The 17738-nt window shown below is 47.0% G+C and overlaps 2 protein-coding genes across 2 annotated transcripts; one reads left to right on the top strand and one right to left on the bottom strand.

Moving 5' to 3' along the window:
• Nucleotides 1-8184: 8184 nt before the first annotated feature.
• On the top strand, nucleotides 8185-12491 carry LOC128948800 (feather beta keratin-like). The gene is made up of 2 exons (XM_054293576.1): nucleotides 8185-8218; nucleotides 12184-12491. Exon 2 carries the CDS (start codon nucleotides 12186-12188, stop codon nucleotides 12489-12491), a length of 306 nt encoding a protein of 101 aa, XP_054149551.1. The 5' UTR covers nucleotides 8185-8218; nucleotides 12184-12185.
• Nucleotides 12492-14416: 1925 nt separating this feature from the next.
• Nucleotides 14417-14740, bottom strand: LOC128948799 (feather keratin 1). The gene has a single exon (XM_054293575.1). It carries the CDS (start codon nucleotides 14720-14722, stop codon nucleotides 14417-14419), a length of 306 nt encoding a protein of 101 aa, XP_054149550.1. The 5' UTR covers nucleotides 14723-14740.
• Between the last annotated feature and the right edge of the window lie 2998 nt (nucleotides 14741-17738).

Genomic DNA, 17738 nt, shown 5'->3' with positions numbered 1-17738 from the left:
GGGGAATTGGGGTGGGATTTTTTGGGATTTCAGGTTCATTTCCATCCCAAACCATTCCAGAATTCCCTTGGCTGGTTTGGATGGGATTTTAGGGATAAATCCTTCCCTGGCCCAGGTGATTCCATGGATTCCCCATCCCTGGAAGTGCCCAAGGCCAGGTTGGATCCACCTGGGATGGGGGAATGTGGCACTGGATGATTTTTTTGGGGTCCCTTCCACCCGAAACCATCCTAAAAAACCAAAACCCAAAAGTGCATCTGCATGACAGCATTTAATGGGAACGAGAAGCTCAATTCACAAATGCAAAACTCACTGGAAAGGATAAAATCAAAGAATTCCAGGAGCGTCCACAACAAATCCCCACCCCCATGATTTTCATAGATTTTAGCAGAAGGATTTTGCAAAGAGATTTGCTCTTACAATTGCTGTAAATATTTTGATTTTGGCTTTTTTTTCCCCTTACATTAAATGAGATAAAGGCAGGAAAAGAAGCTGGGAGAGCGTTACATAGTGAGGCTAAGCAGAAATAAAGCACAGCAAGGAACTACAAATTCCTAATTTTCAGAAATGCCAAGTAGAGCTGATTTATTTCTTTTTTTTTTTTTTTTTTTTAGTTCTTGTTCAGCAAAATTTGCAAATGAAGAGAAATTTGGGAAAAATTTCATTTTGGAACCCAAGATTTTCAGTCATATTGTTTGAGTGGATTTTGTAATTTTTTTTATTTTGAGAGAAATTGATAATAAAACATCCGTGTTGGCATAAAAACAAATTTATTGACACACAGATTTTAGCAAACCAAAAAAAAAAAAAAAGAAAAAAAAAAGAAAAAAAAGGATATATATGTATTTTTAAAATCTGATTTCTTGGAAAATTGTGGACTTTGGCTTGTCCTAATTTGGAATGAGGTAAATAGAGAAATTTCAGTTTTTTCGTAGTTTGGAAATTCTAGTCCTCAGGCGGGTCTAGTGCCAGGAATCCCTGGATTTATGGACTCCATGGGAACCTCGGGAGCTCGGCACTTCTACAATCCATTATCCATAAACTTTGGTCGGGCTCTGTCTGACTGCTCAGTTGTGCTTTTTCAGTCTATCCACAGATATCCAGGCAAGGTTTAGGTTGGCCTGCAAGTTCCACAACAAAACTGGGATGAGTGAGGAGGAAAAGGATTAAAAACCCCCAAAGCGCCCCGAAAGGAGGCGTCCGCAACTGAGCCCAAAGCGCACCTACCCCCAAACCCAAGGAATCCCTGGGAGCCCAGGAAGTTCCTGATGTCCAGCAGGCCCGTGGAGCCCACCAGGGTCTGCTGGGGGAAGGTGGTCAGCGTGGGCCCGGGGTAGATGACGGAGTAGGGGGGAAAGTCGGGCTCCACGATGTCCACCACAGTGTCGGGGTACTTGATGACGCAGGTCTCGTTGCGGGTCACGGCGAAGGGCTCGGGGCACGCCAGGCCCGGGGGCAGGCAGCACTCGTGAAAGGGAGACATGGGGCAGGGCAGAGCTGGAAAGGAGCAGGGAAAGAGGGAAAAATGAGAAAAATATTCCTCGGTGTGGTGGTAAACATCTGGGATAAATAGCGGCGTTTTGGTAGAGCGGTTATGGGAATTTATGGGAAATTGGGAATTACAGAGAGAACGAGTGGGAGTTGAATTTGGCAGGGCAGAGCTGGAAAGGAGCAAGAAAAGAGGGAAAAATGAGAAAAAAACATCCTCAGTGTGGCAGGAAATATCTGGGATAAATACCTGGGTTAAGTTACGCGGTTATGGGAATTTATGAGAAATTGGGAATTAGAGAGAGCTCAGGTGGGAGTTGAATTTGGCAGGAATTGAGCAGGAATTCAGGTGGGAGTTGAATTTGACCTGGAATTGAGCAGGAAAAGAGGGGAAAATGAGGAAAAACTATCCTTGGTGTGGCAGGAAATATCTGGGATAAATAGCGGAGTTTTGGTAACGCGGTTATGGGGAATTGGGAATTCCAAAGATCTCAGGTCGGAGCTGAATTTGTCCAGTTTAGTTTTCCAACCAGGAGCTCTTTTCCTTGCTGGTTGAACTTCCTGCTTTTCAACATAATGGTATTTTTCAGACCATCACCATTTTAACCCCAAAATCTTTTATCCCATTGTTTCTCTTCCTGGGATTTTCGCTGTGTCTGTCCCACCCCTCTTGCCAGTGGAAAACCACGACTCCCAACTCAATCCCAGATTTTCAACTCAGGTTTTAATCCTCATTTAAATCCCCAGTGTGGAGGTTGGAGCTCGTGTCCTCCTCCCACCCTGTTCCAAGTGGAACAGTGAGATCCAGGATGGAGATCCACCCATTTTTTATGGGTCTCATTAGGGATCAGCTGAATATTTGAAATCCCAGAGCACTTTAAACCCAGCCTGATATCGAGGCCAGATTTTCCCTGGGCATGGTTTAATTATGGATTGAAGGCCGTGCTTGCCCTGGATTGTGCCCACATGGATTGGGCAAGGAAAACACGGAGGGAGAAGGGATAATTTTCCTCATTTTCCTAATTTTAGCTCTGTGGAGCTGCTGGGGGAGAAATTAAGGGCTGGCAAAGGGGGGTTTGAAGTGATTTCCTAAATAATTCCCCACTTCACCCCAGGAATCTGTGAGGGAGACAAAATCCAGGGGGGATTTCTCACGTCTCCACCTGAACATCCCATTTTAACCTTCCGAAATTAAAAATTCTGAGTTTTTTTCCAATTAATTCAGGTCAAATCTCCTTAGACTTCAAGGTGAGGAGAAGACAACCACGGGGTATTTTTCCAGCTGAAAAGCTGGATCTGGAATGGCCAATTTTGGCTTTGAGAAAAGAAGATTGGTCTGGGGGTTGGGATCTTCCAGTGCTTCCATACTATCATCCCAGAACTCCTAAAAGGAGGTGAAAAAGGAGCGCTGGGATGTTCCTTCTACATTTGGAATTCAAAATAGAAATATATTTTAACTGAAGCCAGCAGTAAAGTGGATTTTGAGTAAGGAAAATCTGTGTTCTGCTCTCTGCAGGATTGGGAAAATATTTAGGGCGAGTTCTCCAACTTAAAAGACACGGGAGCCTCCTGGAAGACAGCTGAGGGTGAGAACATCGTAGAAATTAAATTTTAAATGATAATTTCTTTAATGACACTGACTCTTTAGAATATGAAAAGAGCACCATGGAATTACTGAGACTCTTTAGGATTCAGAGGGAGTTTTCTGTGCCCTCCCTGCTTTCCTGAGCTCTCCCCTCTGAAGTGTAAAACTTCAATTAACTCCAAACTAAAGGATAATAAAAAGGCTTTTTCTGCTAAAACACCCCCTTGTCCTTTCAGGAGCTCGCCCTGTCATTTGAGATTCAGATAGCAATAACAACAATAGCAATAATAAAATAATAATTGATTTAAAATTCAATAATTGATTCAAAATTGACTTACCAGGATCACCCAAGGAGGAGAGGAAAAGAAAAGTGATTAGGGAGGCTTCTACGTAGCAAATGCTTTTATACACGTCCCCGAAGCGCCTGGAGGATGTGACACCCTCTTTGCATGAAGTCTTAATTAGTTGCAAAACAAACTTTGCTGCCTGCATAACTTCTGCGAGTAATGAAACTGTTTTGCTCCCTGTTTGTGTTTGTTCCCTCCCGGAGCTTCCCAGAGCGTGCTACGCCCTCCGGGCAGGATTCACTTTGCCCTTTCAAGGGCCAAAAACAGGGCTCGATCTGCTGCTAATTGACCACATTTCAGTTATTTCGGGGCCTGATCAAGGGTTCTTTTATTGGCATTGGGTTTTCCCTCTCAGGTTCTGTGAAAGGGAGCTGCAGTGGCATCATTTCCTAGCAGGGAACTGAATTATTTTTATGATTTCCCAGCCTGGATTTTTTTTTTTTTATTTCCAAAACCACTCCCAGGGGCATCAGTTGTACCCCTACATCTATGGATAAGGAGAAAAAAAAAATTCACCATGCCAGAATTCTCAATAAATTCCATGAATTCTCAAGAAATCTCATGAATTCTCAATAAATCTTTAATTTCATGGTGTCAGTGACCTCATGGAGAAAGCTCAGCCTTATCTCCCATCCTCTCCTTACAAATCCTGGGATGGGGTTTAAGTGGAACATCTGGATTTGCTCCTGGGCTTTGCAGGGTTTGACCCCAGCACAATTAAAGGCATCCAAATCCCACCCACGGTTCTGGCTCCTGACTCAAGGTGAAATCACAGCCTCACATGGCCTTGATTTTGTTTTTTGGGGTTTTTTTTTCTCCCTTTCCCCCCAGTTTTTGGGTTGGAAAGGATAAAGTTGTGGGAAAAGGAAAGTTGGAATCATCCAGGTTTTCTGGGGCAGAATTAAGGGGCGGGGGGAAAGTAGACAAGAAATTGTTCTGTCCTGATGAAAACGTTATTTAGGACAAATTACATGGAACCACTTAAATATTGGAGAAAATGGCGGCGGGTAGTTTATCAACATTTTGAGTGAGCCAGACATGGATTTAAAATGTTTTTATTGAGATTTTAAAGAGGAAATCAATGACAGAAAAATCATAATAAAGACACAAATCAGGATTCCCTCAAAAACAGATTTCTGAGGGAGCCACCGGTTGTGTAGCCAGGAATATTTTGGGATAACAGCACCCAGACAATTTCATTTATTTACTACCTAAAAACTCTCCTTAATTGAAATCCTATTGGAATACCGGGATGGGGATCATTTAAATATTCAGAGACACCCTTAAAAGCACAATTCCACCTCCCTGTTTCATCCTTGATGCCCAAATCTGCATAAATCTCTTGCGATCAGCCCGAACCCTTTTGTTCCCAAGTGCCCACAAATGCTTTTGCCTTAGGACCCCTCTCAGGCTGCAGACAATTTATGCTGGGAGGGAAAATGGAGAGTAAATAATAATTAGGAACAAAGGGAGGCAGCTCAACTTCCTGGCACCTCGCTTGGGATGTGAATCCTGGGAAAGAGGAATGAGAATTGTGGATATCCCATCCCTGGAAGTGTCCAAGGCAGGTGGGAATGTCCCAAGATTTAACTCTAATTAACAAGCCTAAGGTTATAAGAAAGCTGTTCCACAGGATTAATTCAGCTGAAATGTCATTTATGAAGATATAAAAGGACACTAATACATATTTTTATATTTTCATTTTTTTATATTTTAAAATGCTTAATTTTTTATATTTTTATATTCCTATATTTCTCTATATTTACAGATTTATATTTTATGTATATATTTATATATACATATATTTACGCATATTTTAATATATCTATATATTTCTATTTCTATATATTTATTTCTGTGTTTCTACATTTTTGCTTCTTATATTTTTACATTTTATTTCCTTTCAGAACCCACATTTCTTGCTGCTTGACACTATTTTTAAAGACAATAATTAATTGCATTTATATAAAATTCACACAATGCGTGGCCAAGTGCAGATAAACCTTGAACCTGAAGGTTTATCCATCAGAGGTTGGATTTGATGAACTTGGAGCTGGTGTTCTGTGAGCACTCCCCTTTTCCCAGCCCCTTGTGCTGCAGAACATTCTGGAACTCGCGGGGATTTCTGCTCCCTCTGCATTTTTGGTCCCTCTATAAAAAATCTCCTGGGCCCTTCCCTGGCAGATGGATTTTCCGTCGCCTTTGGCAGATTTTAATTCCAGTTATTATCTGGGTGTAGGGAAGCACAGGAGGCAAATGAATCCTACGAGGTCACCCCGGGAGCAGCCAGAGGAACCTGCAGTGAACCGGGCTGCCATTTATTTCCATTTATTTCAAATCCAGATTTGAATTCCAGCAGCTCCTGCAGGCCTTGGCTGCGGTTCCACAGATCCGTGGGAGGAAGGAGAACCCCCAAATTCCAGGATCACCTTGGAATGAAGAAGTGGGAGCTCCAAGCCCTGAAAGGGATTTAGGGAAGGGCTGGGAGTACTTTTGGACGTGTCCTGAAATGGCTTTTCCAGTTGGGGCCTGGAAATCTGCGCCAGTAAACACAGCCCTGGGTTTTATTTTAATAAATTATTCAGTTTTCGAAGTGTTCTGCATAGTCATGTTCTCCTGGTGTGTTTTGTGCAGTCCTGGAATAGTTTAAAGAAGGATCTTTTAAAATTATTTAATTCCAAGCCCTCCCAGGAGCACAGGCCACATTCAGCCAGGCCTTGGACACTTCCAGGGATGGAGAATCCACAATTCCCTGCAAAACATCCCCACCCTCCCACAGAACATTTTTATCCCGAATTTCTCCCTCAGAATGACCAGCAAACTTTGATTTCTTTCCATTTTCCCCTCAAAAAAAAAAAATGCTGAGTTTCCTGAAGCTGCGTGAGGCCTTCAAGGCCCCATCCCTAATTAAAACCCCGGCCTTTGTTTATGTCTTTCGAAACCTGAAGCTACCACTTAAGAAATCTGCAATTAGTGGGGCCTCCAAATTGCTGCCGTGGATGGGGTAATGATCCCCAGGCAGAAAATAATTCCTTTTTAATGAAAATCCCGCCTCAAAAATCACCCCTTAGGAAAGGCCGCGCTGCCAAGGAATAATCATATCAGCGCGGGTTTATCGGCTTTTAGCAGTTAAAGAGGGGTGAAACCACGCAAATAAATAATAATAATAATAAAAACAGGAGGGTGAAGATGTTGAAATTTTTTTCAATTAATTGAAATATTAACGAAGCCTTTTGTGTGTGCGTGAGGTGTTAATTACTTCCAGATTAATTTTTCAGGACTGAGTTCTGCATTCTCTCCTTGTGGGTCACACTGGCCCTCTTTGCATTTCTGACCTTCCTCAGGGCTGTTTTTTATCCCAGAATTCCAGAAGGTTTGGGGATTTTTTTGGTGGGTTTTTGGTTTTTTTTGGTTTTTTTGGTTTTTTTTCTGAGACTGCAAGGCTCAGAATTAAACTGAAAAATCTTTTTTTTTTCCTCAATTCCTTCTCCTGACAAGCCCCCATTTTTATTAAATCTTAATCAAAGTTCTTTATTTGTTATTCCTTTATGAAAAATCAACTCTGAGCCCCTTCCCCTAAATCCAGAATTAACCAGGAATGATCTCCACATTTTGATTTAACAATTATTCCCTGCTTGTGTAATTCCTGAGGAATCAATGTTGTCAAATGTCCAGGTTTTCTCTGTAACAAATTCCAGCATTTGCCTGTTCTGGGAAATCTGACAGAAGTAAAACCCCAAAGTTTTCAAATTGAAATCAAACAAGAGAAAATATTTATATTTATTAATATGATCATTATAATAAGATATATGATTATTTAATAATTAGTGTATTTATAATGGAGTAATATTTATTATAAATATAATGAATATTTATACTGTATTATATTCATAACATTATATTATTAATTATAAATATACAATAGATTCAATGTTTATTCATATACTTGTATTTTATATGAATATACAAATATTTAAATATATTTATATAAACATAAAAATATATTTAATGGTTGTATTTTTATTCTATATTTTATTATAGATTTATTTTTATACAATAAATTTATACAATATATTTAATATATTATATTATTTTATATTATTTATTTATTTGATTATGTATTTTAAAAATATCTCTTTATGACCAGAGAATATCCATTACCAACCCTGCCACGTCCTTCGGTGTGACTTTGTGACTCTCTTTGTGCTCCTGCAATCCTGCTGCATCTCTAAAAGCTGCTAATGAGTGTTTTACATGAATAAATCATTCATGAGAGTTTGCAAAGGGCTTTGAAATCCTTTAATCCAAAACTTCCCGGGGCTGTTCCCGGGGACTGGCGTTGCCTTGGGGACTTTGCAGAGTCACCCATTTTTGCAGGAATAATTCCGGAGAGCAATAGGATGAATTATTTAAAAAAGGGGAAATAGGAATAAAAATGGGCACTCAATGATTTTCGGGGAAAGGGGTGGAGCATGAGCCCTTTTCCTACTGAAATCTCCCAATATTCAGATTATTTCGGATATACATTTTACGTCTAATAAAATATATATAATTACATATATAATTTTATATATAATGTATATATATTTTATAATATTATAACATGTATACACATATATAAAACATAAATATAAATATAAATATAAATATAAATATAAATATAAATATAAATATAAATATAAATATAAAAGTATCCCCGAAAGGATGGAGGAAAGGCCGAGGGAATTGTTCTGCCCACACAGAAATTGGGATTTTATTTCTTTTTCTTTAATAAAGGACATTTCTGGGCACCCTCGTCGTGCTCTGCGACTCTTTGAGCATCACCCCCATTCAGGGTCCGAGAGCTGCCCCGGGGTTGACAAAATCCTCATTCCCGACCTCATTTTGGGGTCATCTTACCAAAACCTGCATCTTTCAGCCCAGGTAGCAAGGCAGGGAAAGTGCCCGGTGTCCCCGAGCTCTGCCCTTCCCTACAGCCAGATTTGTTTTTTACCTGCTCCTTTAATCCAGCACAATTTTTATTTTTTTTTCCCCTCTTTAAATCCCTCTTAAATGACGAGTTGGGACAGGGAGAGCCCCGAGGCAGCGACTCTGATCCCAAAAGTGCCATCCCAGGTGCTCATTAATGGTTTGCACATCCCTGTGTCATTATCCCCAGCGTGGAATTGGCTTCAGCCACCCATGGGTTGAGCAATAAAAACCCTCAAAGATAAACAGATCAGAGCTCAGCTGTCATTCCAGTAATCAGCTCCTAATCAGGTCAGGATTCTCGGCCTTGTAAGGCGTTTTTAAATTTTATTATTTCCTATGTTGCGTGCATTTTGAAGCCAAATAATGGAATAAATTAAATCCCAATAGTCGACGAAATTAAATCCCAATAGTGGAGTAAATGAATTCCCAATAATGGAATAAACTAAATCCCAATAATGGAATTAATGAAATCCCAAGAATGGAATAAATTAAATCCCAGGAATGGAATAAATTCAATGGAATGAAATCCATTATAATTAATGGAATAACCTGCATCCAGGGAGAAGCAAATAAACTCCTTTCCCTGGGTTTCACAAATCCATTCCCTGGCTTTGTGCTGTGATTTCCTGTCAGTCTCCCAGGAAATCATGGAATGTTTGGGATGGAAGGGACTGTGAAACTCATCTCATTTCCCCCCCTGCCATGGACAGGAACATTCCCACCATCCCTAGGTGCTCCAGACTGGCTTTGGACACTTCCAAGGATGGAGTATCCATCCATAACCCCTGCTGGAACCTCCCCACTCTCCCAGGGAGGATTCCTTCCCAAAATCCCACCTAAATTTCCTTTCTGTCAGTCTGAACCTTCCCAAAATCCCATCTAAATTTCCTTTCTGTCAGTCTGAACCTTCCCAAAATCCCACCTAAATTCCCTTTCTGTTGGTGTGAACCTTCCCAAAATCCCACCTAAATTTCTTTTCTGTGGGTCTGAACTTTCCCAAAATCCCATCTAAATTTTCTCCCTGTCAGTCTGAACCCTTTCCCCCTTGTCCTGGCACCCCATCCCTTGGGAATTGTCTCTCCCCCAGTTCCTCGTTGCCCCTTCAAGTCCTCCAAGGCCATAATCAGGTCACTCCAAATCTTCTCCAGGCTGAACATTCCCAGTTCTCCCAGCAGAGCTGCTCCATCCTTCTGATCCTGCAGCCTCCTCTGGGCTCTCTCCAGCAGCTCCAGCTCTGCAGGTGAGGTCTCACCTGAGCAGGGCCCTGCTGGACCCCCCCTTTCCCCATCCCCACCTCGTTTTGTTCCCACTGCTGCTGCCTGAAATTGTCACAAGAATCCCAAGCAGCCTTGGATCCGCTCCAGAGGCTCCGTGGGAGGTTAATATGACACACAAAACGACTTTTTGATGAAAAAATTAATAATCCTGGGTTCTGACGCTGTCAAATGCTGTCTGCCCGGGGAGTAACCAAATTTCGGGTGACGTTGTTGCCCAAGTGACAAAACCATCCCAATTTTGCATTGTAGCTGCAATATTTCCATGGCTGATGCACTCTGTGTGTCTCAACCATTTAATGAATATTTGGGATTGGCTTTGAAGTTCTTCCCTTTCAAGAAGCTGAAGAGCCTCAGTTGTTCTGCAGACAGACACCTCCAAGGCTTTGGGATGTGGGGTGAAACTAAATGAGAGATGGAGGTTCTGATACTGCTGGGAGGGAGCTTCCAGTGAAACATCCTTTTCTTTTCGTTTAATATAAAAAATACTTCCTAAAATAATTCATTTTTTTAAATTAAAAAAATACTACCTAAAGAAAATTCCCCTTAGTTGTGGAGTCACGGAATGATTTGGGGTGGAAGGGACCTTAAAAATCACCTTGTCCCAACCCCTTCCACGGGCAGGGCCACCTCCCACAGGGTCAGGTTGCTCAATATCCCATCCAGCCTGGCCTGGAATGGATCACATCCTGGAATTGATAATTTCTTCAGCCTCAATCACCACAGCAAGCATTCCCAATTAATTTGGTCCTTCTCTGAACTGAAATCGTCGAATAATTCTAAAAATAAAGCCCCCAGTCTGGGGATTGAATAATTTTATCCCTTCATGGTCAGTTTAATTCTTGTTTTGCTGCAATCATGATGCGCTAAGCTCTGCTTTAATGAATAAAATGAAACATTTCTCTCCTCAGAAATGTTTTGGGGCGGAAAAATTGAAGCTGGAGACTTCCTCCCCTTGGTTAGCCAAAATTACCCGCTCAAATTATCCGAGTTGAGCTGAAATGATTGTTGGCTGCACCACCTGAATGAAGCATTTGGGGTTCTGGCTTTGGGGATGGCCATAAATCAACCAAAATTAGGTGTCCCAGCAATTGCAGGGATGCCACCAGCCCTGTGTTCCCAATTGCTCCCATTCCTGTCCTACAGCAGGGCCGTCAAGGTGTCACCAGTGGCCACCCTGGCCTCTAAACTGTGGTGCCGGGACATCAAACCTGAGCTCATTCCAGCCCTAATTAGGCCAGGGAAGCAACTTGCCCAGTAGCCCACAGCCAACACCAGCTGCTGAATGTTTTATTTCCACTGAAAAACAGAATTCAGCTCCCCGCTGGAAAAAGAGAAAGAAAAACCATTCCTGGAGACTTTGCAGAAGTTGCTCTGAGGGTCAAGGGGGAATTAATCCCCCTTAAAGTGTGAAGCTGACTTGGAAAAAACCCACATTTTAAAAAATTCCGATTTTGGTTATTAAATGTGCTTGGAGGTTCTACACGAGCTGAAGGTGGTGACACAATAAACTATAAATCATGAGGTGGTTTCTGGAATAAAATGCTGAATGTTGACTGAAAAACTAAAAAAAAAAATTGGTGCCAAGCCGGGTTTGTGACCTAATTAGGCTCTCACCTAAAGCAGGGCTTCATTCTCGATGAGAGATTCAAACCAGACATGTGGCACAATCTGAAAACACACGGAAAAATAGCTGCAATTACATTTATGCAAAACATGCAAATGCTGTGTGAATCTGGAGCTATCTGGGATGAGTCTGGCATGGTTTTAATTTGGAAATGGCCACAAGACAGACGAGGCAGTGACTAAACTGCCAGACAGACGAGGAAAAACACTTTGCTTTCCAAGGAGATGGCCACAAAGGCCGGAATTACCTGAATCAACAGTGCTGGCCAGGAGAGGCCTTTGATCTCTAATTAAGTCACACAAAACGAGGTTCCAGCGTGGAATGGGGATGCCAGCAGCAAGGAAATGGGGAAGGAGCGTTGCAGCCCCAAATCAAAGGTTGGTGCTGGAGGAAGGGAGTGTTTTCCATGCAGGATGAGCTTGGGAAACACATCCCATGAGCAAAGCCTGGCCCTGGGGCTGTGTGGGACAGTATAAAACCCACTCTGAGCAGAGGATCCCTCATCCACCTCTCCTGTCTTCTTCTCCTCGGTGACACAGGTGAGCTGAAACGGCCTTTGCTGTCTCCTTCTCCTTCTCCTTCTCCTTCTCCTTCTCCTTCTCCTTCTCCTTCTCCTTCTCCTTCTCCTTTTTCCCTTTGCCTTCATCCCTGGCCTTGCTACTGTGCAGCTCCTGCTGAGAACTTTGCTCCCACATCCTTCTCCCAGCCCCTGCTCACTGTGAGGAGTTGGGAGAAGCTCTTGGGCTCTTTGCAGGACACCATGGGGATGAGGCTCCTGATCCTTTCTTCCTCCCTGTTCCCTGTCCGTTCCCTCGGCCTCTGCTCCTTCTCCTGCTGAGGCCATGCCTCACGTTCTGCCTGTGCCTTCTCCAGGTTCTCCTCCAGCCCCAGCCATGTCCTGCTACGACCTGTGCCGGCCCTGCGGCCCCACCCCGCTGGCCAACAGCTGCAACGAGCCCTGTGTGCGGCAGTGCCAGGACTCGCGGGTCATCATCGAGCCATCCCCTGTGGTGGTCACCCTGCCTGGGCCCATCCTCAGCTCCTTCCCCCAGAACACCGCCGTGGGATCCTCCACCTCCGCCGCCGTGGGCAGCATCCTCAGCGAGTCCGGGGTCCCCATCAACTCCGGGGGCTTTGGGCTCTCGGGGCTCTCCGGCCTCGGTGGCCGCTACTGCGGCCGCAGGTGCCTGCCCTGCTAGAGCCGGGCCGCACGTCCAGCGAGTGCCTCGCCAGGCCAAGTGTCCCCTGGAGCTGCTGGCCAGCCTTTCCAGAGGCCTTGGGGCCCCTCCTGACAAGGAGGGAGGCCAACGTGCCCACCTGAGGCTTCTGCTTGTCCTGCTTTCTCCTGCGCCTCCCCGGGCACTGCCGTGCCCTGCTCTGCTGGCCCAGGGGCTCAGCCCCAGCCCAGCCCAGCCCCGGGCTCCTGCTGCTCCCTCTGGCCCCGTGCCCAGGACAGGCAGACGTGTGTCCCACTGCTGGCCACGCCTGCCTGCCCACCCCTTCTTTGGTTCTGTCTTCACACTCAATAAAGTTCACTCTGCATTGGGACTGGAGTCTCCTGGAGTTCCTGCCCTGCTGGGATGTGCAGCTCAAGCTGCTCCATGGGTGGGGGTGATGGCCTGGGGGTGTTTGGGTGGTTAAAGGCCAGGGTTGGACCTTTCTCACACCTGGGCAAGGTGAGAACCTCCAAGGCAATCGCTGGAAGTGCCATAGGGCAGTGGAGGGTGTGTGGCCTTGTGTGAGTGTGCACAGGGTGACCAAGAGTGCCCCAGGGGACATCTGAGCCAGGCTGAGGTAGGGGATGTGCTGAGGTGGGTGTGTAATGAGGACATGGGACAGGGATGGGCACACAGGGACCACGATTCCTCCTCTGAGGGTGTGTGGCCTTGTGTGAGTGTGCACAGGGTGACCAGGAGTTGCCCCAGGGGACATCTGAGGTTGGGGACATGTTGAGGGTGGGTGTGTGACGTGGACATGGGACAGGGATGGACACACAGGGACTATGATCCCTCTCTGAGGGAGGGCAGTAGTGATGGTAACAAGGTCTGGACCTGTACCCAGGCCTAGAAGGGAGCAGTGGATCCATCTTATCCCGCACTCAAATTGTCCTGTGGTAGGGAGCAGTAATTGCTGTGGACTCATTTCGTGTGTCACCGTGTCCTGAAGGAGCAGGTGTCTGGAGCAGACCTGCAGAGCTCTGCTGTGTTGACTGGCCACTTGGTCTTGGAGCTTTTTTCCAGCCTTGGGGACTCTGGGATTCCTCCAGATGAGTGACCCATGCTCAGTCCATTTCCACACTGACAATATCTGGCACAGGACTCACATTTCTCTTTCTTCACCAGCTCTGGTGCCACACTTCACCTCAGAACCTTGGGTTCTCCCAGGTTTGGATGCAGGCAAGGAAAACAACCACTCATAGCTGGAAATGCACAATAAAGGCTTTGGGAATGTGCCTGTAAATCCTCACAGAAATCTCTTCTGGAAGGTCAATGTTTTGCCTCATCAACTGGAACCCAATGTCCAACCTCCCTCCTGAGCCAAATGTCCCCTGGGGCACAATGACAAAGGCCACACTGCCTCCAATCCTACCCAAACACCCCAGGGCATCACATCGCCCACAGAACAGCTTTAGCTGGTGATCCCAAAATGGAAGGAACACCATTTTGCCTCATCAGCTGGAACCCAATATCCAAACCCCCTCCTGGATCAAATGTCCCCTGGAGCACCTCCTGTGCACAGTGACTAGGCCACACTTCCTTTCAATCCCACCCATACACCCCAGGGCATCACAGCACCTACATGGAGCAGCTTTAGCTGGGGATCCCACAATGGAAGGAACTCCAGGAGACTCCAGTTCCAATGCAGAGTGAACTTTATTGAGTGTGAAGACAGAACCAAAGCAGGGATGGGCAGGGCCCGGGCCAGGCTGACCCAGCAGCAGGGCCTGGCCGACTGTGGGACACACATGTCTGCCTGGCCTGGGCACAGAGGAAAGCAGGACAAGCAGAAGCCTCAGGTGGCCAGCCTCCTTGTCAGGAGGGGCCTGAGGCCTCTGGAAAGGCTGGCCAGCAGCTCCAGGGGACACTTGGCCTGGCGAGGCACTCACTGGACGTGCGGCCCAGCTCTAGCAGGGCAGGCACCTGCGGCCGCAGTAGCGGCCACCGAGGCCGGAGAGCCCCGAGAGCCCAAAGCCCCCGGAGTTGATGGGCACTCCCTCCTCACTCAGGATGCTGCCCACAGCGGCGGAGGTGGAGGATCCCACGGCGGTGTTCTGGGGGAAGGAGCTGAGGATGGGCCCGGGCAGAGTGACCACCACGGGCGAGGGCTGGATCACCACGCGGGAGTCCTGGCACTGCCGCACACAGGGCTCGTTGCAGCTGTTGGCCAGCGGGGTGGGGCCGCAGGGCCGGCACAGGTCGTAGCAGGACATGGCTGGGGCTGGAGGAGAACCTGGAGAAGGCAGGGAAAGAACCCATGGGCTGTGAGGCACACAGGGAGATGCTGCTCACAGGAGGAAACACAGCCTGGGCAGAAGGGATAGCCTGGAGAGGGAGCAAGGGAGGAACCCAACAGCCCTGAGCCCAGAGAGTTCCCTGCAAAGAAATCCCAACATCTCTCACCTCTCCCCAGCAAAATACAACCACAAAAACCTGGTGAGAGCAGGATCAAGGAGAAAGACTCTCAGAGAGCACTACAGAGAGGCCAAGATTCCATTGGGAGCCAAGGCAGAAGAGAAGAGAAGAGAAGAGAAGAGAAGAGAAGAGAAGAGAAGAGAAGAGAAGAGAAGAGAAGAGTGAGGTGAGGCAAAGGCCCTTGCAGCTCACCTGTGTCACCGAGGAGGAGAAGGCAGGAGAAGTGGATGAGGGATCCTCACTTGCTCTGCCTTTTATACTGTCCCACACAGCCCCGGGCCCGACGCGCATCTGCACATGGAACGTGTTTACCAACAAGCTCATATTTTATGCAAAGCATCCCCAATTAAGTAAACTGAAGGTTGTTTACGCTCCCTTCGAGGCTGCCTTTTCATTTCGCTGTGCAGGACATGCCCATTCAGCCAAACTGGCTCCTTTCAAGTGCCAGCATTAGAGGACAAAATGTTTTTAGGGTATTTTTCAGCCAGAACCAGGCTGATGTTTTAGCCAGCTGGGTGGAGTGGTGCTGTATTTCCAGGTGATGTCAGCATCTTCCCCTCCTGAGGCAGCTCTGAGCCTTTGGAGTGATAAATGAAGTTTTTTTTATTATAAACCCAGGATTAAAGGGCTGGCTGTGGTGGGGACTGGCCGTAGACGTTGCTCCCTGTGACTCCAAGGCTTTTCAAGCCTTCTTAGACATCATTTATTCATCAGAGAGACTGCATGGGTTGGTTTTGAACTTTCTTTGGGATCTCACATTGCCTTTGGAAGAAATGATCTTGTTTCTCCTGCCTTTCACCTCTTTCAGCATTGCCTGGAGGTCTCCAATCAGCAGAACAGGACAGTTCCAGAAGGAAGGACGCTGCTTTCCCAACAAATATTATTTCCTAACAAATATTAGTCAGGGTCATTATCTTGCAGAAAACACTCCTTAATGAGAACATCTGACTTCAAAACTCTTTCTTCTCCCATTCCTCAGGGCCATCCCTCCACTCCTTTTTCCCCCCTGCCTCTGACCAGATCAGGTCCCAAATACTCAGGAATGTTTCCAAGCAGGACACAGGGAGCAGCTGAGGGCTGGCAGTGCCCACAAACCCAGCCTGGGCAGCAGCAGGGGCCAGGATGTCCCCAGCGATGAGCAAGGGAAGGATTCCACTCTCTGAGCTGCATTTCCTGGGGCAAGGGCAGAGCTGGTGTCCCCAGGAGCGGTGACAGCCCTGCCCAGGCACCACCGTGACACCCCTCAGGGCAAATGGGGCAAAACTCCTGTTCCAGTGAGGCTGGGGCTCCATCAGAGGCAGAAAAATCTGAAATCCCAGAGGTCCAAGCCAGATTCCTCATCCAGGAGGATGAAGGGAGGTCTCAGGTTGACAGGAGAAGTTTCTGCAAACAAACTCATTCAGCTGAAAACCCCCAGGTGTGGCAGGGCAGATCTAACAGAGAGATTTTCTTCAAAAAACACACACACCACGTTTCCATCCAGGTATTTCCACTTAAATCCCTTCCACAGGCAAAACACTGAGCGCAACAAAGGCATTTCCAGCCCTCTGCCCTTCTCCCTCACCCATCCCTGCTCACTGAGGGTCTCCATGAAGCCCTGGGTGTCCCCACCAACCCCAATCTCTCAGGGGTGTCCTGGGGGTGTTGTCTCCCTTCCCTGGTTCCATTTTGACCCTGTTGCTCCAATGTCCCTTCTTGGCTCGGGCAAGGACAGGAGGACATTTCCACAGCAGATAAAGAGACAGAGGAACTTGGCAGGATGGATTTATTTCAGACACTGATGCCCCAAATAGGGCTTTGACTGTCACCAGGTGGCTGCAGGGCCAGGCACACCCCATTCCCTGGGGAGAAACACTCCACAGAATGCAGGAAAAGAAAACTGGGCATCACGTTGACTTTGGCAGTTGGGCAAATGTCCCTTCAATGCATTTGGGACTCCCTCTGCATCCAGGGCTGGGGAGAAGTGCTGGAGGAGGGAAGGCAAAGGTCCAGGGGTAGGTGGTAAAACACAATCATGGCCTTGGGCAGGTGGGTGAAACTGGAACAGAAACATCGGGTCGGCGGCTTGACTGATGAGCTGGAAGTTGTCCAACCTCAGCCTGGCTCAAATGTCCCCTGGGGCAACTCCTGGTCACCCTGTGCACACTCACACAAGGCCACACACCCTCAGAGGAGGAATCGTGGTCCCTGTGTGCCCATCCCTGTCCCATGTCCTCATTACACACCCACCTCAGCACATCCCCTACCTCAGCCTGGCTCAGATGTCCCCTGGGGCACTCTTGGTCACCCTGTGCACACTCACACAAGGCCACACACGCTCCACTGCCCTATGGCACTTCCAGCGATTGCCTTGGAGGTTCTCACCTTGCCCAGGTGTGAGAAAGGTCCAACCCTGGCCTTTAACCACCCAAACACCCCCAGGCCATCACCCCCACCCATGGAGCAGCTTGAGCTGCACATCCCAGCAGGGCAGGAACTCCAGGAGACTCCAGTCCCAATGCAGAGTGAACTTTATTGAGTGTGAAGTCAGAACCAAAGAAGGGGTGGGCAGGCAGGCGTGGCCAGCAGTGGGACACACATCTGCCTGTCCTGGGCACGGGGCCAGCGGGAGTAGCAGGAGCCCGGGGCTGGGCTGGGGCTGAGCCCCTGGGCCAGCAGAGCAGGGCACAGCAGTGCCCGGGGAGGCGCAGGAGAAAGCAGGACAAGCAGAAGCCTCAGGTGGGCACGTTTGCCTCCCTCCTTGTCAGGAGGGGCCCCAAGGCCTCTGGAAAGGCTGGCCAGCAGCTCCAGGGGACACTTGGCCTGGCGAGGCAC

The sequence above is a fragment of the Melozone crissalis genome, unplaced genomic scaffold (assembly GCF_028551555.1).
Source record: "Melozone crissalis strain CALT ecotype California unplaced genomic scaffold, PUWL_Pcris_2 ptg000161l_1, whole genome shotgun sequence".
In the NCBI taxonomy this organism is placed as follows: Eukaryota; Metazoa; Chordata; class Aves; order Passeriformes; family Passerellidae; genus Melozone; species Melozone crissalis.
This window is presented reverse-complemented; position numbering and strand designations above follow the sequence as displayed.

Excerpts from the sequence above, each read along its gene's own strand:
- LOC128948800 (XM_054293576.1), top strand. The coding sequence starts at position 12,186 with ATGTCCTGCTACGACCTGTGCCGGCCCTGCGGCCCCACCCCGCTGGCC.
- LOC128948799 (XM_054293575.1), bottom strand. The coding sequence starts at position 14,722 with ATGTCCTGCTACGACCTGTGCCGGCCCTGCGGCCCCACCCCGCTGGCC.